Source organism: Falco cherrug, chromosome 13, assembly GCF_023634085.1.
Source record: "Falco cherrug isolate bFalChe1 chromosome 13, bFalChe1.pri, whole genome shotgun sequence".
NCBI classification, from domain to species: Eukaryota; Metazoa; Chordata; class Aves; order Falconiformes; family Falconidae; genus Falco; species Falco cherrug.
This window is the reverse complement of record NC_073709.1, coordinates 22,145,836-22,170,195: the sequence shown is the minus strand read 5'-3', so window position 1 is coordinate 22,170,195 and position 24,360 is coordinate 22,145,836. Positions and strand designations below refer to the sequence as shown.

The window sequence follows — 24,360 nt, the reverse complement described above, 5'->3', positions numbered from 1 at the left end:
ACACTTGTACATTCAGAATAAATGGTGATAAATGCAGTGTCTGTTCTGTTGAATGTTGTTAAGCTGTTCCCCAATCACTAGAAAAGGCAAAGCTTTGAAATAAATCGCTTAAGATGCTCAATATATACTGAGTACTTGCTTACAGATTTGTCTGTGTATGCTAAATCTTGTGGGTTTGTAACTGCAAGCATTACAGTTGCCTTTCCCAGCTTTTCCTGCATGTCGAACTGTGCTGTTATAATAAATGTTAGCTTTGCTCCCAGAAAAATGAAAAGTTCTTAACTAGTTAACAGGTTAACAGAAAAGTCTGTAAGAAGCTTAGTATTTCAGTGATGTTTTAATACACTACTTAATTAATTTTCAAGTTTATTAATACAAAACCATAAAACTAAGCTCAGGTCTGTCTGAAACCCAGAGCTGTTTATTAGGTATTTGCTATGGGATTTGTAATCCAAGCCAGTATTGAGTCTCCTCTTCAGACGTGACATGACAGCTCAGAGGCTGACTCTCCGTTAAAACTGGATGGAAGAACACTCTTGTAAATCTGTTTCTTGTTTGGTTTTGGATAACATGCCGTGTCAGTGGGCAAAATGTTCCACTGCTACTGCCACATCTGCCAAGTGTGGCAATTTATTTTAAAGCACTGATGTTCATTGACACTAGAGGCATTTGATCGTGATTCAAAGGAACTCTTGCCCATGTATTTTATTTTTTTTTAATGGAGATGACATAGGTTAGAAAACTGCTTATGGTGTTTGAATGCTCTAGTTCTTCTTTAGACATTTAGTGCTGCTTGATACGCATTCTCCACCTCCAAAGCTAAGCTAACTGTAGAGTAAATACTGTTCTGCATTTTTTGTGTTACAGAAAACTCAAGCCTGCCTGCTGTTGACAATTTTCAGAAGTCCAGTGCAATCTGAGAATTAATACCCTGTCCATTGGACACTTAGTTAGAAAAAGCATAAGTGAAAGAACTTGCCCAAAACCTGTACCCACAAAGTAAACAGATAGTGACCTGAAAATGTGAACATAATGTAAACAGTTATGTAAACCTTAAATACAGTTTGTAAGCAGTAGTTTAATTGAGACTATTGTCTTAGTGATAAATCTGAAATCATTACATTTTGGAAAACAATCATTCTGTTAATTTATGTCAAATATTTTGTGTTGTAGATGGCACCTTACTTGCAGTTGGATCCCATGACAACTTTATTTACCTCTACGTAGTAACAGAAAATGGAAGAAAGTATAGCAGATACGGAAAATGCACTGTAAGTTTTGGAGCAAATATAATCAGAGCAGTTCTTGCATTTCAATGTTACACATACACTAAAATGTTAAGCAGTGGCACTGTATGCGAAATGATGCTTTTCCATTTTTAGTTTTGGTTATACATTTTATGGGGTTTTTTTCAATATTTGATTGATTTTAAGCTTCAGTCTGATGGGTACTGCAACCATTAGTGTTAGGTGGACACTTTTGCATCAGGTATGACTGATTTCTCAGACTACTGACTTTTTCTTTGAAATGGGAAATTAGCAGGAAGATAAGAGAAGTGCCTTGGTACCTGTATACTGAAACTTTTTTTGGGGAAAATATTACACTTACTTGGGAGTATTTTCCCCCTGTTGATAAAGTACTCCTTGGACCTGCATAGTATTAGATAGTGCAATTTCATTAGAGTATGTAATTTTGAGGTTGCAAATATGTGCTATTATCAGTTGTAATTGTTACTAGAAAATTTGGAATTGGGGGGTTATGTTAACAATACATTTCTGGCCCAGGACAAATAAATCGTAAGTGTAGCAGCCCATGTAGTGGAGTTTGTATTTACATGACGTTATCCCAGTGCTAAAAAGACATACTTTTTCCCTGAAGTGTTCAGTTATCTAACATCCTGGCCTTAAGTTCAGCTATCTCTTAAAGGTTAATGGGAATATTTACATAGAGAACATCTGAACCTTAATGGGTTTTGCAAATGATACCATAAAAATGGATTCACATTTGAAATGTGAAGTGTTTTGGGGGTATTTTTTAAGGAATGCATCCCCCACTCAAAGTGCTTGTCATGTGTTTGTCACTGATTGCATTTCTTTGGTTTTGAAAATAAGATAACTTCTGAAGTTGCTTTGTTGATTTGAAAATGGGAGGTAAGGGAACCATAAAGCTAAACTGTGGGGGTTTGGTGGGGTTTTTTATTTTATTTCTAAGAAAAAAAAAATATTCCTACAATGTTTGCTGCAAGGCTTGCAGTGGAAACTTAGTGTAGAGGGAAATGAACATGCATTAGCCAGTCTTCTAGTGCCGCACGTGGTGCCTTTGAGAGATTCCTACCCATAATTTGCTGAGGATACCACGTGCTGCTAGAGCATGGGGGTCCAGAGCAGCCTGTGTTCAGCTGTGGCCAGGGACATGGAGCCGCCAGGGCGGTCAGGGGGGTCTCGCTGCTGGCATGGGGTGCAGCTGGCACGGGAGGCTGTTGAGTGTGCTGGGGACTCCTCAATGGCAGGGTTGTGGTGTGGAGTAAGTCAGAGCATCCTGCAGCCCCCAGGCAGGGTGGTGATGGGGTTAGCCGATAGCACAACGGTCATGAGATGAGAAATCAGATCTGCAGCCTTCCCAGGGACCTCAGGCAGTGGGGAAGAGGCTGAGCCTATGGGGGGGGGTCAGGCTGGGAGCCCAGTGGGGCTGGTGGGGTTGGCAGCAGGTGGCTGCACCTCAGTGCAGCATTTCACCCCGTCACTTATTTTTTAACCGTAAAAGATAAAATCACTCAGAGATGGCTAATCTTAACAAACATAATATTTAGCTTGCTGTGTACTTCAAGGTCTTTCTGAGCTCTTTGAATATGTGTGAGATCTTAGATTTCTGTACATCATATGAATTATGTATCAGGAGAGAACATTTTGTAATTTAAACCAGCAGCTGTATTTGTCTGTCCCTCTGCCTTGGCAGGAAAGGGGTTTGTAAAAATGGGGATGGGAGAAACGGGCGTTGTTACACTCGGGCAGAAGCGTTAAGGCTTCAAAGCAGATTTCTGCTAACCACTTTTCTCAGTCTGAGTGGCTGCATGTAGAAGCCAAAATTAGCAACCCGGTTTCTGTCGGGGCTGATCTGCCCCAGCCCTTCCAGCCTGCGCGGCAGCTCCGTGTTGGCTGCCCGGAGCGTGCTGCGAGGCTGCCCACCCGCTGTCCCGCACCCTGCGCCTCCCCTCCGCTCCGTGCCAGCTCCGTGCCAGCACCGGCTGACCGCCGCAGGGACACCCAGGCACGCTGCGGGCCGGAGCGCTCTCCTGGCCGGTGCTGGGGTCCTGGCACCGCGTCCTTCTGGCGTTCTTCTGTCATTCAGTAGCCTCGCGGGTGACCTCCAAGTAGTATGACTCAGTCCTCCTGGTAGTCAACTTCTGGTTGTTTCTTCCAACTTGAATACGTTATTTGAATACTTTCAGAAGGATTTTATCTACTGAACCGGCATCAGCTTGTGCTTAAGGGCTCTGTGCCCGCTGTTAGATTTAAATCCCCTTTCAGCCACAAACAGGCTCACTGCTGCTGCCGGGGAGGCCAGTCTGTGACCTGTGAGCGTGTTCCCACAGTGAGGGATAGTGTTGGTTGTGACCAGAAAGAATTTCAGATGAGCCGAAACAACCGTTGCGACTAGTGCAGCTGTTTTTTGAGGGCTCCAGCTATGCAGTCAGCAGGGTGAAGGTATGGGCTGGGGTATGAGCTTCCAGCGTGTCAGCAGCTCCAGGGTAGCTGGCGCTGTCTCTTGTTTGCCTTGCATCTTGAGAGGTCTGTTAGCAAAGTAGAAGCAAGTGCTGTGCATTTACCCGAGAGAGCTGCGGGGTGAAAGCACCGGAGGCAGCTGTGCTGAAGTGTTTGATACGCTGGACTTAACCTGAAATAATTAGTGTGCCCATCCTATAGGCTTGTGGGCATTTCAACCCTTGCACTACTTATGTCTGAAACAGATAAACATTGCCAATTAATTGGGCAGTTTCCTTTTATTTAAATAGTTTTATTAGCTAGTGATAATATAGGTAATTGTATTCATTGTATATAAAGGTACAGAAAAGGAAAGAGTTGCCGTATCAGTGGACAGCTACCAAACAAAGATTTTAATAGAAAAGGGGATCCTCCTGTTGAAAATATTACGACAATGTTATGTTCCAGTTCATCATTCGGTGACTGCTTGCCTGAGGGGATTTTGCAGCACGGAGCCCCCTGGCCAATTGCTTTATTCCCTCCCCCGCCACCCCCAGGAATTTTAACAGCTGCCAAATGTCTGGCAGGATTTAGTAAATGACTGACCAATTCTTTTCCATGTTGGAGTTCACTTTCAGATTTGAAGACTTGGAAAATAAGGGGAAGGGGGAGAAAAAACCCTAGCCAATTGTGCTTTTTTTTTTTTTTTTTACTTTATTTTTTCTTTCTCTCAAAATACCAGGTTTGCATGTCGATATCATATATCCCACCCATGACTGCAAAGCAGTTATGTCAATACACCGTTCCTCTGCTTGAGGCAGAGACTAGTTCATAAGTAAATAAAGCTTAAAGGCTAGCCTTTCTCCTAAATGTTTTTGCAGTCTCTCACAGAGGATTTGGGGACAGGGAGACAGACCCAGTGTATTTCTACACGTAATTCTGGGAGCAGTCAGCATCTCTTAGGGCTCTGTAGAGGAGGATGGTGTGGCGGGTGGTGGCAGCTGGGGCAGTGCTCCAGGGTGGCCCTGGCACAGCGGGTGCAGGCTGGGCCAAGAGACCTTGGGCAGGGGGGGCGAGGGACGCTATTTTCATAATGCTTGCTGAGAAAGGGAGATGAATTGGTATCAGCCAGCGAAGAAAGTGGCATTTTGTTGCCTGGCAGAATGACTAGGAAGGGGAGAAAATGGCTGGTCTTGAAAGAGGACGAGAAGCAGTAAGAAGAAATGGAAGGGTAGAAGAAGAAAAAGAACGACTTGGATGTCACATTGATTTCCTACCCTTTCCTCTACAGAGAAATATTTTTTTCCTACCTTTATACAAATGTATGGCTTCTCTGGAGCCTCTCATAGCTTTATTATTTCTGTTATTATTACTACCAACAAAAAAGCTCATGCACAGGAAGAATATTCTGATCAGCTGCATTTAGCTTCTCCCTCAAAAAAAAAAAAAAAAAAAAAGAAAGGGTGTTTACCCCTCAGTGTGTTCTTGATTGTGATAACTAAGCTATTAGGCCATAGTGTTTGATTTTTATATAGATGACTCTGTGCCTATAGGGAAGACTCCTCTCAAAGCTGACACTAACATGCATGCGGTGTAAGATGCACAGCAGAAACTTTCAAAAAACTTACGAGAGTATTCTCTAACACCTGTCCTTGATCTTGTAGTTTTATGTGGTGGTTGTAACCTTGTAACCAAGGAATCCTAAGTTTTAGGATGAGCGAAAGGTTATTTGAATGAGCGTGCATTTAATGGTAATTATTTTGAATGGATAGAGAAGTAAAATACGGGTCCTGTCTGTCACTTTTCTGTTGGGCTCTAAAAATGATCCTGTGCAAGTTACTTGTCTTTCTCAATTAGTAGCTACATTGACTTTCTTAATTCAAGTACAACTGTGAGTTCATCTATATTCTAGCAGTACTTTCTAGGAGTCCATTGGGACTGGGGTCCGAGAGGGACATGGTTTCCAAGTGGAGATTGCACCGTGCAGGGGCAGGGGTGGGATGCCCAGCTGGGGTCTGTTTAGCTGTTACACTCACGTCTGGCACTGTGGGGTAAAGAGCCTCTCCCGAAAGAGCAGCAGCGGCACACCTGGGGTGGGTGCGGAGGTGCTTTTTTGCCGTTAGCTGTCCCGTCGGTGGGTGCAACTTCTGCTTCTGTTTGAATTAAAGTGTGTGCTTCACACTGGTGTTACTGCATTCTTCCCCAGGGACATTCCAGCTATATTACACACCTTGACTGGTCCCCAGACAACAAGTATATAATGTCAAACTCAGGAGACTATGAAATACTATACTGTAAGTATGAAATTAAATATACTGGCAACCAAAGTATGTGTTAGCTGTCCGAATATTTAGAAGAGTGTGTTTGATCAGGACCGTACGAGATGCTTACTGACAAAGGAACCGATCTGAACTCGAGTAACCTGATACCCTGATGTTATTCAGAGCTGTGTATTACCTAATGGCAATGCCAAATATAGCTTACTTCTTTACAAGGTCATAAATCAGTTTAACAGCGTACAGAACAAGTGGCACTGCATTTTGGTGTTGGCCCAAAGTTCTATACATTGAAAATAATAGATACAGTTGTCTAATTAGTGTCAACAAACCCAGTTATTTTAGAGGAATAAAATCAGTGGGTCTGTGCCACCGGTCTGTTCTAGGGTTTCTTTTCTTTTAAACTTTATCTTGGCTGATAGTGTTGAAAACTAAGCAAAGCAATAGTATTTCAGTGAGTTAGTGGTAATAATGTTTGTCTCTTTTAATATGTGAAAATATGAATTTAATATATAGTGGTTATGTCAAAAGTTCAACTTGCATAGTGCATATCAGCCTGTTTTTAAATTGTTTTTTGTATTGTTGTCTTCCTGTGGCTTTAACTAGATCCAAGAGGATTGTAGTTCTGTTCCTGTACAGGCAAGAAGAGTCAGCAGTTTTAAATACCTGTCACTATAACATGTTATTTCTGCCTGTCACAACTTCGGTTTCAAATCTGGATAGTGCAATATCTCAATCTACCAAAAAGAACTGTTGGTGCTTATAACTGCCTGTATAGAGAAGCAAAGACCTGTGACCCATTAGTACTGGGCTGGTATACTGCAAGATGGACAATCTTTCCTTTCCTAGTTAGAGGTTGAAAAGCAGCCTAAGGCTCCTCTGCCAGTAATCGCTCACAGTTTAAAAGCAGAGCGCCCTGAATGATTGATTGAATTTTAGCACATCAGTGGAGCTGATAGGAAGGAGAAATTATTCTATTACAGACTCCGTTAAAGTGTTTTGTAGAGTAGGTAGCAGGGGACTCAAGCTGCAGGGAAGTATTTTTGAGGTGTGCTGATGCGAAGACGGAAATGAGAAGTAAATGTGACTTAAATATCAAGTGAAGCTTCAAGTATCTGGAATTTGATAAAGGTGCTGATCTGTCTTTGCCTCTACAGTGTGATTCCAGGTTGGTTGTAAGATGCATGTATTTACTGTCTTAGCACCCTCAATGAGTACATATGTAAATAAAACTTTATATGCCATATAACTCATCATTTACTTTTTTTTTATTACAGGGGACATTCCAAGTGGCTGTAAACTAATCAGGAATCGTTCTGACTGTAAGGATATAGATTGGACAACATATACTTGTGTGCTAGGCTTCCAGGTGTTCGGTAAGCACCATTTAACTTGCTTTTAAGCTGTTCATGCTGTGCTTTTGTGTTTCCTTTTGCTTCAATTTGTCATTAGAAATAGGCTCTAAATGACTATTGAGGATGGTCTTGAGATGACAGACCAAAGAGACTGTCCATAAAACTTGTCTGTGATACAGAGCACTGGGTGCTCTGCAGGCAATGTACGATTGATTTCCGTTTAGTCTCGAAGTTTGGGATTTGGTATTTCTGCTGTCATTTTAGGCTACCAATTTTGGAGGCACTGAAGCAAAAAGCTGGTATTTTAAAGTGCTCATATGTCACATGTGCATTCCTCTTTGCTTAAGCTTGTGTTGGGATAGGAACAAGACTATGTGAGTGTAGGTTATAGTTCGTGACTTCAAAACATGGTGGCACTTTGATACCTGTAGTCAAAGGTGAGTAACATACGCTACTTCTAAAGAGTAAAAATGCTTTAACGATTAAAAGGATTCTTTACCTAGTAGTTTATTTTTAAAATGTACAAAAAGATTTACAAAGCTGACGGATCTGATTTTAATAGCGCGGTCTGAGACGGGCCAGGCAGTTCAAACTGCTTGTGCTGAACGCAGCTCTGTTGGCCATAAATGTGGAGCTGCTCTGTGAGGGGTGGAAAAGTATGGTTCAACCTGTCAGTATTGTAAATCCAAGTTGTATGAGCAGGATGCCGAATATCTCACTTCCACCACTGAGATAAGATACCCTGCCTCTGTCCTTCACGTTATTGGAAAGATCAAAAGCAGGTAAAATCAACAAATTCGTTAGAGGTGAAGGTTAGGTCTACAAATCTTTTCTTCACAGCTACTAGGAGTTCAACTGTGAAGATTAATTTTTATGAAGGGTAGAAGAAAATCAGTTAACTGTGAGTGCTTTCTGTAGCTTCTGGCACCTGTTGTGCCAGTTTTAGGACCGTTACGTGCTTCATGAGCGAGTAGCCTTAAAAGGATTGCAGTTGATATGTGGGCTAGCGCTGACTCTTGTGTGGCACATTGGTTGAGTGGATGGTGTTTGGTGCTTCATAACCAGGCTTGATTGCCTTTCTGAGTACCAAAGGCCTGAGGCAGAGCAGGGAAAAAGGGGTCAGAGAAGGAAGCTGACTTGGGTGATAAACAATGCGAGTGGTTTTGAGTTGTTTGGAACTTGAAGTAGGTAGCAGAAATAAACAGTAGCGTGCTGTTTCTGAAGCAAAATGCTAGTTTGAAAATGTTGGCTCCCGTTAGCCTGAAAACTGTGATTCGGGTTGTGTACATGTTTGGTTTTTATTGTCTGTCTGGGTTAAGTGGAGTGCATGTCTGTTTCCTCCTGATGCTCTATGCACGTAAGCCTGGGCTGACAAGGAATTGCTCCACAGCAATCGTTTCTGCACTGTCTTTGCTACTGTGACTGAAATAATAGTGCAACACAAATGCCTTCTTTGAAACGGAGTTGTCAGAAGGTTCAGGAGACGCCAGCAAAAGTGGAAAGCAAAACTTTTGATGCTAATGTGACATCTTTCTGCAGGAGCAATGAAAACACTTTGTAAGGACTGAATATTCCTTCTTGGAATAGCCTTGGAGCTGAAGCCATTTTACATTTTATGCAGAGTACTTAAATGTACCAGAAATGTGGAGGTAGCAGGCTGTGGCTCTGTTGCTGCTGAACTTTGGCAACTACATTTGGTGGTAGAGCAGACAGAATAAGAGGAGCAGCTCTCTGAATCCCAGCGCTTTCCCAGAAGTGTCCTTTACTTCTCAGCTAAGGAGTGAGGTGTGGGTGTGCAGAAGGAGTTTCGTTTCACATCTAGACCATTGGCTTTGTCTCTAACAGCTGTCAGATAAAAGCTACTGGTGACTGGGGCCAGGCTGGAGATGAGCAGCTCTGTTTTAAGAAGCCTTTTTACTTCTTGCTTTTAAAAAGTAGACAAGTCTGCTGATCCTGTCTGCATTCCCTTTTGGATTAATACAAACTTTAACTACTCTGGATTAAGTTTAATTAGTCTCAACTGCTCTCAAAATCTTCAGTGTGCCAGAGGACCTGGGAGTGAAGTAGATAAAGCAGATAATGTGATGTTATTCTGGGGCAGAACAAATATATTTAAACTTCCTAGCCAGGATTCATAATGCATTAATTTGATATTGTCTGGTAGTCTGACACCCTTTGCAGAATCTTAGAATTATGGCTCAGTCTCAGACAAAGGCAAGTATTTTCCCATTAAATCAGACGGTGCAGCTAAGCCAACCTAGCAGATATTTGCTGCCCAAAGGAGAAGTCTGGCTTTGACCTGAGGGTCAGCTGGCTCAGGGATCCAAACAAGCTGGGGGCTGCTCACTTTGACGTTCAGGAGAGAAGGTTAAGTTTACGGGATTTGGGCTTTTGGGGTATGTGTTTTACTAATTTAGCTCTGTGAATAGTGTGTCCGTAGGCTTAGGCATTGCACTGTTGTCAGCAGAAGGGGATGGAAGTGCGTGGTTTGGATGAGAATAGCATCGCTCCTTTTTGGCAGTTGATGTTACTGTGTTGGCTCGGCAGTATCATCAGTCTGCACCCCGCGCACTTGAAGTCATTCTCTGACTTACTGCACATTTCCCACACTTTGGTCTGAGCAGATTCTTTGAGAGGCTTACTGCTGGCTAGCAGAATTTATTAAAAGTGAAGTGGTGGTGTCGTACCTAATAACAACGTCCTGTGATTTTGTATTTTTTGTTATTTTTTTATTTTGATATTTATATATTTTGTTACTTTAAAAGTTATTAAGAACTAAGAACTTGGTCATATTAATGTCTTGGGTTTTCCATGTTTGCCTGATACGTTGAAAGCAGATCCTGCTGTCTTATGACAGAGGGTTGTCTTACCTTTAGAGCTGCTAAAGTAATTTGTGAACACAAAAGATGTTTAATAAGAGATGCAATCTTGAATATTAGTCTTTTTAATCTTAAATTAAAAATAAGAGGAAATAGCATAGCTGCTTGGCACAGTCTGCCTAAGGTGGTAGCTGAAACTTCAGGAAACTCTTTTGAAGTTCGTTATTATTCCCAGCTGATGACAGTGTTCTATATATAGAATGCAGGAGAAAGTTAAAATTCATTAATTTTGAGCTACTTGAAAAGTCTTGAATAGTATATATTTTTCAGATCGATTTCATTGATGTGAAATCACTAAAATATTTCTGAATGCTTTCCTTAGCATTTCATGTCTTTATTTAGTAGATTACCTACAGTGTAGCTTATTGGCATTGTAACAAGCTTAACAAGCTACCTTTGTTATTCTTAAGAGAAAATAAAATTCTTACTCTGCCCACTGAAGAATAAAAAAAACAGCTTTAAAAGTTAAACACTATTTGCCATTTTGTTTAAAAACAAGAAGAGATAGTGTGAGTTAAAAAATAAGTTGGTGATTTGAGCTGTACAAAATAGTAGACAGCACGTGTTTTTTATTTTACCAAAGTCAGTGATTGTAAGGGAGGAAGGAGATATATTCATATCTGATAATGAACATCCCTCTCAGTCAATTGGACAAACAGGTCTTTTTCGGGGGCGGGGGGGGGGGGGGATGTGAAATTTGAGGGGAGGAAATTCCTCCTAACTCTTGAACTAATCAGAAGCCCAAGTCTGAGCGGTAAAAATATGATACCTTTGCATAAATAAGTATTTATAACCCTTTGCTTACCTTTTCTTCAGCTTTCCTTGCAGATGTGAATCATCAGTTTTGTTACGGGAATCTCTGGGGTCTTTATTTTTTGTTCAAACTAGAGCTTCCCCCTCCCCAATTTGTTCAGTGCTTTTCGTCCAGGCAATGTTGTTATTCTTTTGTCTAGACATATCTGTGTCATTCTTTTCACTTAAAAGCATATTGAATTGTACTTAAGCATTTGACAGTACTTAGATCTACGAAGCCCATACAGGCTAGGTTTCTGTGCAAAGTACCATCAATCACGCAAATTTGAATCACGCAAATACTAAGATTTAAAACAAAACCAAAATAAATCTCTGCATAATGTACTGTACCTGGGCTTGTTCCACACTTTGGCATCAGTTTTGCCTTTAAAATGTTTATGCATGAATGAAAGTGCTAAATTAAGGGTTGCCAGTTTTAGCAGTAAACTTAGATAAGCTTTAAACAAGACTGAGGTTTTGAACAGGAAACCTGTATTAAGCTGAAGAGGTTATCCTGGCTGAGGGAATGGCGTGGGGGAGTGGCATTAGAGTAGCAAAATATTAATGACATTTAATGCAATGCATATTCCATTTTCCAGTTGAATGTCTTACTTACCTTTTGTTAAGCTTGCCTTTTCCCACAGCTTTATGGAGTTTATTTTTGTTTATGAATTCTCTTTTAATTTGTTTCCAAAGCTACCATCACTAAGTATCTGCTCTACTCTCTCCTAGGAGTTTGGCCCGAAGGATCAGATGGAACAGACATAAACGCCCTTGTTAGATCCCATAACCGAAAAGTGATAGCAGTTGCTGATGATTTTTGTAAGGTCCATCTCTTTCAGTATCCCTGTTCCAAGCCAAAGGTAAGTCTAGACCAGTCTAGTCTGTGTGCTTGTTTGCATTGCATGAAGCTTTCATTGCCAGGCACCTGTTCCAGCTTGGTCATTTCAGAACCTGGCAGCTAAATAGCTCGTTTGTATCTGAGAACAGTGCTAGAGACAAAGGCACGGTTTTCTCCATTAAGTTTATATATAAAATAGAAAAGATAAAATAATATGCCTAAAAGGGAAGTGACAATAATTTTCCTAAAGTTCTGGAGCAGAGGCTTGCTTGATGCTTTCTGTCCACTAGCCTTGGTGTTGTCCATGACTTTTTGCATAAAGTCTGTCCCAAGTTACAAGCCTTAAGAAGAGAGGCTGTCTTGTGGGGGAAAACCTAATATGAGTATAGTTCTTTACTCCTATGTGAATTAAGAGCTTTCTTCTTGAGGGCTAAGCAAAAATAACAGGAGTTCTAGATTTCGGTATCATGTGCTCTTCTAGTCAAGCATGTGATTTACGTTTCTGCTTGTTTTCAATAGGCTCCAAGCCACAAATACAGCGCTCACAGTAGTCATGTGACAAATGTCAGCTTCACCCATAGCGATGGTCACTTGATTTCAACTGGAGGGAAAGACATGAGTATTATTCAGTGGAAACTTGTGGAGAAGGTAACTCTACCACAGAATGACATTGTCGTAGACATCAGTGCAACCAAAGTGCCCATCCCTGCCAGTGAAAACGTTGTACAGTCTCCTGCACCTCTCCCACAGCCTTTTAACGAAATGAACCAAAATGAAAGTGTAACTGGCAGCTCTCCGGCTTCTTTGGAGAGCAACTTGGAGCAGTCTGTGGAGGCCAGCGAAGAGCAAAGCGAGGAGCAAAGTGAAGGGAGCAGCCTGGATCCTGCTGAACCAGGCTATGAGGAGCCTTCCAACGAGATGAGCGAGGAGCACAGCGAATCCACGGTCACTGAAGAGCAGCAAGATAACTCACCGGTGTCTTAATGCTCCCAGCTCAGGCAGTTGTCATTTTCCCTTGGTGTGCGTGCTTTCATTACCGGGTGAGGGTTCAAATAGGGAAAAGTAGCTGAGATTCATGACCACTCCAGCTTTTGAGTTTCAGTGAGATGATTTTTTTTAGTCTGAGCTTCAGTTTGATGTGTGGAACCATCCCAAGGGCCTGGCTTGATGGTCTGTGTCAAGATCTGGTCACAGTTAGTAGTGGACATTACCATAGATCCATTTCAGTTCTGAAATTGCTGTGTCAGGAAGTGGCATGAAATACATACTGGAAAAAATTTTGCTCTGAGAATTAGCTGAAGTAGACCACTTTAACCATGTGAAAATGCTTTCTGAAAGAACTAAGCTGATGGGAAGCACTGAGCTGTTCCAGCTGGGGAGTACTGTGCTGCTTTTTCCAGGTGCGAAGACAAACAAAACAGAAAAAAACAACCAAAAAGCTTTTTCTAGGGCTGTTTTCCTTTGTTGTTTCTATTTTTCTCATTAAGAAAAAAAAAAGAGAAAACAACATAACAGTGCCATGTGTATGGCAATGCCTTCTTGATCTAACACATATGCAATTTTCTAACACTACTAATTCCTAGTGGAGTCTGGATGTGTTCGCAGTTGGTCCGCCCTGGGTGCTGCTAGTTCTAAGGCAAATCCTGTCGAGGAATTTTGTCGGCTGTTCCATTTTCATAGAATATTTAATAACAGACTAACCAAATACAGGCATGTTTCACTTTTCGTGACTTGAAAGTTGATTTAAACTGTAGGACGTAATTGTCTCTTCAAAGAATTGCTTGCCTAGAGAGTCTGAAACTTAAAGAGAATCTTTACAGTGACTTTGATGTGAACGGCAGAGGAAGCATGGCAAGTACACAGAAGTCAGATGGGCTCCAGAGTTAAACTTCAAGCCTTCAAGCAGAACTTGCTCCATCCCTAGTAGGAGAAATATAAATACAATTAATTTAAATTATTAAATTGGTGCTTAGGATTAGTATATTAAGTTGATAGTTTTCTTCTGAATTTTTAGAGGTAACTCTTAAGAATCATTAAACTGCAATCTTACTTCCCCCCCCCCCCCCCCCAGCCCCCAGCTCCTTTAGCAGTTGTGATATAAGCATACAGTAATTTAGATGATGATGATGTGATTTTATTTTTTTTCCTAGACTTGCTGATCTATTGTTTTTGTGATATTTTTTTTCCTCCCACTCCTCCCTGGGTTGCTCTAAGCCATGCAGCTCTCATGTGGCTATACCTGGCCAGTTACGGGATATCTTGGCATTTGTTATGCATTTGGAAAGTACTTTTTTTACGAAGTTTGTCAGATAGCTACATTTTTTTCTAAAGTGCATATGTTTCCTACTTTAAAAAGATATAGATTTACTGACAGATATCCATTTCCTATGTACTTGTTTATATTTTGATTACATAGAATTTTCTTTTTTAACTTGCTGCATTGTGCTCGTATTTTAGTTCTTAGTTAGAATATCATGTTTAGAAACTTTGGATGAGTTCATAAGTCTTAATTGTGCAAGCGTTTACGTGATTGTGCCATTCCAAAGTGCATCAAAACTGTCATTCCCTTACTAGTATCTTCTCAGGAGAAATGCTACAGATCAGGTATTTAGTCATCATTTGGAAAGACAAAAACAAATGGACTCCCAAAGGACATTTAGAACATTTATATATTAAATATATAAATATATATATACACACATATATATAAAAAAAATATCCTCTTGTTTACAACAGTTCCAGAAAACCTCAAAGTAGTTCCCTTCAGATGGAGGGAGATATGGATTCCAAGCAACCCATCTGTTTAAACTGTGCTCTGTACATAGGGTTTTACTGGAGAGCTCTCGTTTGCCTGACTCGCAAATTTGCCAAACAGGAGCAATGGAAGATAAAACTCGTCAAAGTTCTTGGTTCCAAATGAGGAATATGCTGTAGGTTTAGCAAATAATCTTAGTAAAGGAGAAAGGATTTTAGAGCTAACAAGGCACAGAGCTCTCTCTCTGTCATTTTTATGAACTCCACATAAGCAACACATTTCTTTTTGGAACATCTGTCACCTGGGGTTGCCATGTAAAGTGAGAGTTATAGTTGTGATATTCTTGTGTTTGTAGTTCCGAAGATTCTACTAATATGCAAAAAGCCTTACAGCTTTCAATTGCTGGCAACTACTGTTTAACAAATAATTAAATCTGTGATAATGGATGGAAATGGGTGGGATTACGTAACTGTAGATGTTTTAGAAAAATAATTGTGAATGAATTATGATTAAGAGTGTTTCATGTGAAGATGTTTGAGCCATTTCTATCTATCATGCATTCCTGTCTCAAGGCAGAAAATTTTGAAGATTAAAATAATCAAAATAATGTGTTGCAGTGTCTTTTCTCCATGTCTGTTCTGGTTCCTTCTGTATATAAAGTGGATGCTGTGATACAGTTGCAATGTCTGGGTCTATGATTTTGGAAGAACCTTTTTAACTTGTGCATTTTTGTTAACCTCCCAGACTGCCTAAAAAGAAGCTAATTCAGCATTATGAATAATGCTGACACTCCTAAGTATCGACCTTGTTTACTTTTCGAAAGTTTTATGACATTCCCCTTTTCCATTTTTGATTAATAGCCTACTAGCATTATCCTCCTGTAGGTGATTGATGGGCAGCAGGGGATTAGAAATAGGCGTTTTGTCCTGGTGTGAAGTGCAGTCTGCCTTTCAGGGTTCTGCCAGAAGCTTTCTTCTGCAAGTCAAGTGAAAAGTACAAGCTTATTTTGGATATAACATGTTAAATACCATGATGCTTCCACATTCCTGATAGTCTCTGTCCAATTGCAGATGCAGAAGGTCACAAAATGTTGAATATATTCCTTGTGAAAGATTCTCAGTCTTTAAAAAAAAAAAGGCTTTGAATCATCTCCATTTCTTGCAGCTGGTTTCAGTGTTCTTGACAAAGGGAGAGGGTGGGGCAGAGAAGGAAACCTGCAAGTTAGACAAATACCTCATGTTTATCCTTGCTTAAATTAAAAAGCCAACAAAAAACCATCGTTGCTACCCCCTGACTTTGACTGGAAACCTCAGTGACTCTTACTTTCCACCACATTGTCAGGAGAATGCTGCTATTCTAACCTGAGCAACAGGGAGGTGTCCCAAGGTCATGCTGTGCTGGTTCCAGCACACCCGCAACATCATGAACTGCTTTGCCCTGGGGGCATCTGTGCAGTGCTGTGCTTTTCTAGGCTCTGCTCCCTTTCTCTCCAGATTTAGCTCAAGGCTTTTGTTACCTCTTTTCCTGGGATGCTCGGTAAGGCAGGAGTCTCTCTGAAGAGTAGGTAAGCTGGTCTTCTGTGAACCTCCCTCATGGTGGAGGCAGGATAGGGCTTCAAGTGCCCACTTTTATTTGGGACAGCAGAATCTGCTGTCGTTTTAGGTAGCTGCACCGTTGGTGTTTGTCACATGGAGCTGAAGTTCCGGTTGGAAGTTCCACTGAAGGCGTAAAGCTGTAGCATCATCCCATTTTACACTATTGAAAATTTAAATAGAAAATTCTGCATTAAAATTTTTGTATAGGCTGCATGGTAAAATACTTGAATGTTAGGAAATGCAAAGCTTATGGATTCTTGCAGCGTGTGTCCGTATTGGGTGCATGCCCTGCAAAGTGGTCTTAATTGGGCTTTACATAGAAATGGCACTTTTAAGGATATGGCCACATGCTTTGGTGGGTTTTTTTTTCCTCATAGAAGCTCCAGGATAGGTCAGGAAGTGGCTGGGTGTGTGGATGGGTAATGATGAACCAAGCGTTTCTTGGGTTTGATCTGACTGTAATTTTCATAACTATTACTAGTTTTTGCATATGATACTTGTCGAGTTCCAGCCTCTCATTTTTATTCATGCCTGGAATGCATAGATTCTGGGTTTGTCTCTGAAAATAAGGCAAAAATTAAATTTTGATTGATATATTGATTATAGTCTATGCTAAATAATATGTTGTATTTTCTACTTTGTGCCACCCCGTAAGATGTATATCACCCTCTTATATTTCCTTCAGTTCAGTACAGTATTTTAGTTCAATCAGGATAGAATGTCCTCGTAAAATTTAAGCTTGGCCGAGCCAAACAAATTCTCCTTTCTGCTGCCTCATGCTAATAAAATGTTGGTTCCTGGCAATGAAAGGATTAATACTGCATGAGATGGATTTTTACTTGTGTGGTATTTGTGCTGCTTGTTTGCTTTCCTCCTGAACAAGTCTGAGCCCATTGCCTAATCTTTATTTCTGACAGATGTTTTATGTACTAATACTTTAATCAACTGAGAATGAAAAACTGCTTAGAGCAGGATTATGCATTTTAGAAGACTGGGCAGTGTACATGTCTTAATGTATTTAATGTGCATGGCCTGTCCTTGTGTGCATACACACATATGCAAGCATCAAACATATAGCTGCTCAAGGCGTTTGAGAGAAGCATGGATGACTTCACACCGCCGTGAATTAAGAAGTTTTAGGAGCCCAGGGGAAAAAAGCATTCCCAGCAAGGCAAGAGGACTGGGAGAGGAGGCGCAGTGGTGGGACAGTGGTTGTACCAGAGCTGTTTCCTAGGTTGGGTCCCCGGTACCCTTCTGTGCAGGTCTGGCTGTCCCCCTCCATCTGGATGGACTGAGCTGAAGCTCCTGGCACATCCCCTAAAGGTTAAAGTACCCTAAGCAACATTTCGCAAACACAGGACACTTCCAGATAAATGAAAAGCCCCTTCAGAGGTCTGCCAAGCTCATTACCTTAAATTTGCATAGTTACCTGAGCACGGACCTCAGATCCCTCTTTATAAAAAGAGAAAAACTTGACATGGGGAAGCTCGGCTGGCTCCTGCAGGGCTGAGCGTGTTGGGGAGCGCTGCGGGGAGGGGGATGAAATGCCCCATTGAGGAGGGACTCTAGGGGATGGCCCTGGTTACCATGGGAGAAGGAAGGGAAAAATCAAACTGAAACAAAAACCTGATGCTGTGCTTAAGGCACTGTATCAAAATGAATGAATTAATTTTAAGGGACCAAGGAGACATTCTTTTTTTTTTTTAATTATTCACTGATAAAAAAGAAATCAAAGAAAATAAATAAATAAAAAAAATCTTTTCCCCACTTCACACCCAAGATTGCCCTCTGTTAGGTTTTGTCTGTATGCTAAAACCTAGAAAAGTTTTCACTGCTTCTGTTAGATGTACTGGGTGGTTACAAGGTAGTTTTGAGAACAAAGAAGTTGATGGAGATTTTGCCAGGGTTTTATTTTAAACAATTCTAGAAAACAGTTCTTTTTTCCAAAAAGTTTCCCTAACAAACCAAAATCTGGAAAGAGTCTACATCCTGAAGGGGTATGCGTGTCCTTGTGACTGAAGTGGTGGGGTTTACAGCCCAGTATCCTCTTCGGAAGGCGCCTCTTCCCAGCTCTCGCCAGGTGAATGATCTCCCGCGGAGTCAGCAAGGTCCGCGCCTCGCCGCTGCGTAGCTCTGTGTGTCTCACGGTATTTTGCTCTCGGATAACTGCCACGCTTTGTTGGTTCTTTGGGGCAACTGTAAAAAAGCACTTTCTATAAATCCTTAAGGACTGACTGAAGTGTAGTCAGTTGCGTTGTCCCAGCTTTATTTTTTGATAAAGTACCTTTTAGTTACTATTTCTAGAACATGCTTTTGTACGGTAGCCAAATAAGTGTTCCAGGTAGCTCTTGAGACACTCTGTTCCCTATTGCAGAATGTTTCGGTAATTTGATGTTTGTCATGCATCGCTTGTTTTGCCAGTCGACCTTGCTCCGGATCGTCCTTGTCACGCAGCACGCTCTTCAACCTGTGTCCATCGCTGCCCTCCCAGGCTAAAAGCAGGAGGTGACGTTCGCTTTTAATGCTGCTTCAGAATTTATTTCAGCTTCCTTGAAATACACTGTCTTGTCATTCCAGTTAGTGCTGTGTGTGTCCCCTTTTAGCCCCTGCCACTCTATCAAAGAAGAAACCAGTCCTTGCTCGGGCAGTGATTTTTCATTTTAGTCTCTCTGAAGTCCTGTCACACTTTCTTGTGCATCTGTAACTGCTGCATACAGGAAAGTCATGGAGAAGGAAAGTCTTAAGCTGTCTGCATCAGACAAGGGATACAGCTGCAAATGCTATCCAGTATGTAGGTCCAAAAATCCCTAGTATTTTGTATTCTGTAAATTAGTGTCTCCGGTGTTGTGTGGACACAGACAGCAGAATTGGGAACTGAAAAAACTAACTGAGATCCTAGGTAAAAGGAACATGGAACAAAACTGGTGTTACTGCCATATCAGAGAGGCCTGGAGGCTTGCCTCATACCTTAGGAAAACAAAACAAAACAAAAACAAACCCACAAAATACCAGCTAAAGCTTTTGGCTTTAGGAGGGCAGCGGGGGAAAAAAAGTTTACAATTTGACAGTGGAGGAAGAGGGAGCAAACAGAGCTATGTAGTGTGTGTACAGAGGAGGTATAACTGTGGCAAAATTGCTCTTACTGTGTTTCTTCTGGTCCAGAGGTGGGTACGAGCCGCACCCCCACTGTGAGTGGGCTCCCTCTTTTCTAGTGATGCTGCAGATTCTACCACAGGCAGAATTTCTGTGGAAAACCTTGTTTTCAGCACTGCATTGATTAGAATTTTTCCTTGAAGAACTGGACAATGCAGAATTAAGAGTGGAGAGAGCAGTCATCATCTTGTCCGTGCACAGGTATCCTACATTGCTGATGCTAAACAGAGATTCGTCACAGATGTTTGACTTGAAATGGCTGTAGGGCAGACAGGGCTCTTGAGAGGATCCCATTTCCCCCAAGTTTGGCAAATGGAAAATTAAATGTCAATTGAATGTGTGAAGCTGGGCTTCTTACATCAAAAGTTGCAATGTATTTTTCAGATTGATTCACAAATCAGGAGATCTGCAGTCCCGTGGATTTTCTGCCGGCTGGGAGGGAAATGGGTGTGAAGCATTTTAAAGTTTCAAAAAAGCATACCTAGGAGGGATTTTTCAAGAAAGATATCCATTCCACTCTTTGCTGGGACCATAGAAATCTGCTTACATTATATTTTGTGTGTGTGTATACACATAAGTTCTGCTTATATTGGAGTATTTTGAATTAGACTCAGTAATTCTCTATGAAAAAAAACCAAACAAACTCCACGAATAGTTATCATCCAAATCACCCTATCAGAAGCCTTCCTAGAGCTGTGCGTCTGAAACATCTTTCCCTGAGCAGGCTTCTTGCTCTGATGGGTTTTTTTATTCGATTATACAGAATGTTTCAAAATTGATTTTCTCTTAAGAACATGACGGCTTTCCACGGCATTTCCAGTGATTAAATGGGAGTCTGACTCCCTACACATCAAAGAGGGGAATGGCTGCGACTCGCACAGGCCTCCTGTCTTCTGAAAATTTTGGTTAAGGCTTCAGCTGCCGAGATGAAGTTACCCTCTGCCACTGTTGCAGTTACAGACGGAACAGGCTGGCTGTGTATGTACGTAAGTGCGTACCCTTAGGGGACCGGTGGGGTGGGGCTGTGCAGGGCTCTCCAGCCCACGGGGGCTTACAGAATGCCACCAAGGTCTCCCTGGGGTTTGGTAGAGCACTGTGCTGTGGCACGTCATCCTTACCAACCCGTGTGATATTCCTGGAGCAGTTTCATTTCCATGGATTGCTTTCTCCTGGAGTGTTTTCAGTTTAGCGGCAGCACGCAGGCTATCGCAACCCATGAGTTTCTCAGAGAGGAGGGTAAGAGGTTTTCATATGCAGCATTCTCATTTACTGCTTTGATCTTTGCTTTCTTTTTCTTCATTCTTTTATGGATTTAAATCTGTTTGACCAGAAATGGGTGAAGGAACACCTTGTCACAAAGCCTGCCGCAGGTTTGGCTGGAGAGCTTATTTCCATGTTACCCCTGTCTCTTTGGAGCCTGACTAATGTCACAGATGGCGTGAGAGAAATTCTGGTTTAGCTCCGCTATAAGAAAAGGCATGGGGGAGCTATGGGCCATATCCCATTTTTGGTTCCCAAATTATTGCCAACTATAATATTTCCCCACTGCATGCACTATCTCCCCAGAATCACCCCGCGGGAAGGGTGCACAGGGGGAGGCCTGCAGATGGGGAGAGCTGCCACAAACTGCTTACTTGACAGTCTAACTTTTTGCTGAATTGAAAACATTTGTAGAGACTTGTCTCACTGAAATCCATGGGAAGTGGCTCACAAGTTTCAGGCTGGATATATCCGCATGAAGTTGCATACACAGAGAGCTTGGCCTGGGGGTACTGTGCGCTGTGCACATGTCCTTGCTGCACATCTGTCCTGCCGTGTCTCTGTAAAATATGTATTTAATGAAATGTACATGAGATGGAGGGAATGAATATCATGTGCAAAGGAATAAGCAAGTTTTTGATCAGCCCAACATGCGACATTTCTGTAATCCTTAACCTAATCTGTTTGTTTTCCCTTCTTCCTGCAAATTTTCAAAGGCCCTCCATAAGGATTATTGCTGGTAGTTCTCAAGGAGTTCCAGTTCAGAGTGATTCTCAGGGCAGAGCTGCGTTTAAACAGTAATAAAATGCACCATTTTTTTCCTCCTGTGATCCAAAATCGATCAAGCTACTGCTGACGCTCTGATGAAACATTACAGTGGTGAGGCTCCACAGTTACTGAATATAGTAGTGAGAAAAAGCCGATTGAAACTGTAATGGCAAATAAAAGCCAAGTGCAGTAAAGGTATACCACCATTTGTAGTGCAGGTGTGTAGACATGGTTATTAGACTTGTTTGCCCTTAGCAGTTGCTTTGGCTGAGCGATGCTGACACTTGTTTTTCCTTGACTCTCATGCACCAGCCACTGACCACATATGAGTATAAAGACAGCTCTTCCTTCCTGACCTGTAGGGCCGCACATGAACTTCGGGCTTTTTGTTGACATTCATTTAGAAAAAGCTCAAGATCCTTCCCTTCTTATGGTGAATACTTCACGCCAGGAAAATTTTAAGCTAGCATCAACAAATATTCACATAAGAAATTTAACAGGTACAAGTTTAAGCTTTGAAGTGGAAAGGTGACTCTGAGCATTGATTACAGGAAGGAAATACGTGGGTTCATGTGACTGACACAAGGAAAAAGGGGGTGCACCACTGAATTTTCTTAATCATAACCGAGTGGTCTCCAGACACGGGTATAGGCAGCCAGGTTAATTCAGTAGTGGGTGTATTCTAGGAAATAATGATACGTTTCTTGAGTAATTTGAAAACTGGAAGGAAGGAGAAAGCTGTAAAAGGGGATTTGCATGGATGGGTCATCCTACTTTTCTTAGCAAAGGAGTGTGCTCACGACACAGCACATTGCAGGCTAGATAGTGGTGTTGTCATTCTCATTCTCTAAACTACAAGAATTTGAACTTTAAAAAGGTTCTTTTATATTCTATTAGAGAAAAGGCAATAGTATGTTATGCAAATAGTATGTTATGCCTTGTCAAAACTTGTTACAAAGCAGAATTTCCTAAAGGATTTTTCTCACTGATTGTTTTTAACCATTTTTTTTAGTGCTTTTTCAGTCTATGGCCATTAGAATTAGACACACTTATCTGGGGATGTTGTTCCATTTAAAAAGAGCTCGTAGAGTCAGTATGTGGATAGAAATTCTCTCTCTGTTCCACAGAAATCGTGCCCTCGCCCTCAGCTGCACGCTCCAGGAGACCTGGATTTCATTATTTTGCTTTTCTATTCAAGCAGGTTCTGAATATCTTCCATCCCTCAGATATTCTGTGGCTCTGCATTGGCACTTTCCTTAACATACAGAAATATATAATGGTTCATTTGACCATTGCGCTTAAAGGAAACACATTGCCATTGAGGAATTAGATATTCAAGCCTAAGCTTTTCAACTTTGCCTTCCCATTTTCCTCTGAACATCCTATCTGTTATACAGGCCACCTCTGACTATGAGATCCTGGGATATTCTGGTTTATAGCAATGGCCAGCCCTGTTGTTTCAGTTGTGCTATAGTGCCCCTTATTCATCTCTGACCACCATGTCAGTATAAATTAAAGCTGGACTGATAACCAGCTGTGTTGCTGCCTTTCTTACCAGCAGCTGAAAATCTGCCTCTATGGAAAGATGCTCACACCTCCCAACTTAGACCTGTAAAACTCTGGTACCCAGTGAAGACAGGAGCATACACAATAAGACTCTTTCCTTTTTCATGTTGGAGCAGCATGTATCTTGGGAAACCCCAGAGCTTTGCAAAAGTTTCTACAAAGACATTTCAGCAATTATATTTTTTTTTAATTTCCCCCTTTCTTGATTAAATATTTTGACTAATTTACAGTACCTTTGTTATAGCTTCAATTGCCTAAATGGGCTTTGTGTACACTTGTACTTACTGACACTAAACAGTGCGCACAGTTATTTTTAACTTAAGAAATGTCTTCCAAAAATATGGATATATTTTTCATGGTTTTTATTTTCTCATTCACTTGTAGAACAAGTGGTATTTCTTTTTGCTGCAGCTAGAAACTAATAACTGTTTAACTTCTTTATGAAAACTTTGACCCCATGGTGAATGGCATCAGTCATCAGGACCTCTAGCGTGGACAGTGGCCAAAAAGGTGTTTCTTCCTCGTTTTCAGCTGAGAGTAGACTGTGAGTGTGTGGAAGTAGGATTTTGCCTCTCGAGAACATTTAAAGATAGGTGTTTGTTGCTGGTAGGTTTTTTGTTTGTTTGTTTTGTTTGTTTAATTAGCAAGTTGTATTTTGATGTAGCTGGTCTATAAGGCTCATGTTTAAGCTGCTCGTTTTCCGGGAAGGAATGCTGCAGGTATCCTGCTAGCACTAACTGTGGGGTTTTGCCATGTTGGCTTGTGAGCAAACACTTCTCTCCAGCTCAGTCCCCATCTTGCAAGCAGCTTTGCCAAGAAACTGTGAAGGGCAAGTGAAATTCCACTAGATACTTTCAGCAACATATTAAATCAAAGGTATTGATCTCGTCTTTGCAGACAATGAAAAATTGTCACACTGATGAAGTGCAGGTGTCAGATCCTTGCATCGCACTTCTTGCTGCTGAAGAAGTGCCTGACATGGGTGTGAGCCCTTCCACAGCGAGCAGCTGCACCTGGCCACCACCAGGGAGGCTGAACTCTGCCTTGTAAATTACATTCAGCTGCTTGATCTGGTCATCCACAATACAGAACCAAATGTTTGTATAAGTTTGAAAATCTCTGTATATATTATGCTTCTAATGCACAGGTTGCTTGCTTTCAGCTTTATTTGCTGAAGGAGGAAGTCAACCTTCCAAACCAAGCGAGGCAGCCAAGCATCCCTGCGCCTCGGTGTAGCCATGCTGGCGATTACCAGGTCCAGGTGAGGCTGGGTGCTGAGGGCTGTGCAGGACCAGCCTGGGGCGGGGGGATGGACACAGTCTGCAGCTGCAAGTATGCAGGGCACAGGAAAGTGCACCTACGGGCCCAGCTCCATGACATTGCATTTCCTACCAAGCCCAAAATCCACACACAGACCTT

General features: G+C 41.6%; 1 protein-coding gene across 7 annotated transcripts in view; it reads left to right on the top strand.

Annotated features, from left to right (window-relative positions):
* The window catches only part of EML4 (EMAP like 4), a 162,928-nt gene extending 147,722 nt beyond the window's left edge, over positions 1 to 15,206 (top strand). For all 7 annotated transcript variants that reach the window (XM_055725568.1, XM_055725567.1, XM_014278171.3 and 4 more), the window contains 5 exons: positions 1,174 to 1,271; positions 5,908 to 5,995; positions 7,255 to 7,353; positions 11,736 to 11,866; positions 12,364 to 15,206. In XM_055725568.1, coding sequence (XP_055581543.1) covers positions 1,174 to 1,271; positions 5,908 to 5,995; positions 7,255 to 7,353; positions 11,736 to 11,866; positions 12,364 to 12,828 — 881 coding nt within the window. In that variant the 3' untranslated portion in view covers positions 12,829 to 15,206. The remainder of the gene's footprint in view (positions 1 to 1,173; positions 1,272 to 5,907; positions 5,996 to 7,254; positions 7,354 to 11,735; positions 11,867 to 12,363) is intronic.
* Positions 15,207 to 24,360: the final 9,154 nt, after the last annotated feature.